This window comes from Buceros rhinoceros, unplaced genomic scaffold (genome assembly GCF_000710305.1).
Source record: "Buceros rhinoceros silvestris isolate BGI_N320 unplaced genomic scaffold, ASM71030v1 scaffold22571, whole genome shotgun sequence".
Lineage (NCBI taxonomy): Eukaryota > Metazoa > Chordata > Aves > Bucerotiformes > Bucerotidae > Buceros > Buceros rhinoceros.
This window is the reverse complement of record NW_010395126.1, coordinates 1-523: the sequence shown is the minus strand read 5'-3', so window position 1 is coordinate 523 and position 523 is coordinate 1. Positions and strand designations below refer to the sequence as shown.

At 65.2% G+C, this 523-nt stretch overlaps 1 protein-coding gene across 1 annotated transcript in view; it reads right to left on the bottom strand.

Moving 5' to 3' along the window:
* Positions 1-245, bottom strand: part of PYCRL (pyrroline-5-carboxylate reductase-like) — a gene marked incomplete at its 5' end in the record, with an annotated part of 1,557 nt that extends 1,312 nt beyond the window's left edge. Inside the window, one exon of the mRNA XM_010145454.1 lies at positions 67-245. Coding sequence (XP_010143756.1) covers positions 67-245 — 179 coding nt within the window. The remainder of the gene's footprint in view (positions 1-66) is intronic.
* Positions 246-523: the final 278 nt, after the last annotated feature.

Here is a 523-nt window from a genome sequence, read left to right as displayed (position 1 = left end):
GGGACCCCCCAACATGACTGCCCCCACCAGGGCCACCGAGCAGGGTGGCTGGTCACCCCCACTCACCCCCCAAGCGTCCAGGTTTTTGTCCGAGGGAGCGCTGGCCAGGATGCTGCTGGCTGGTACCTTCCCTTGAGGAACAAGAGGACCGGGGTGAGTGGCCAGGGTGGCCCCAGGGTGGTGAGGACACCCCAGCACAGCCCAAACACCCTGATTCCAGGTGGGACGAGCTCCTGTCCTCCAGCCTGGGGGATGCGGAACAAAGTGGGCCAGATTCTGCCCATCCAGCTGACACAGAGAGACGGCTCTGGGCACCCAGCTGTGCCACAGCCCAGTGACAAGGGAAGTGGCCCCAAATGCAGGGGCTGTCTCCTGAGTACGGGCAGGGTTTCCCCACACGGTGCTGTGGGACAGGGACAACCAGGGACACCCAGGGAAAAGGGACAGGGCTGTGCCCTCACTATCTGTGGGGTACGGACCCGGGGAGGGAGATGGGACAGGACAGGGCTGTCCCCCTGTCCCC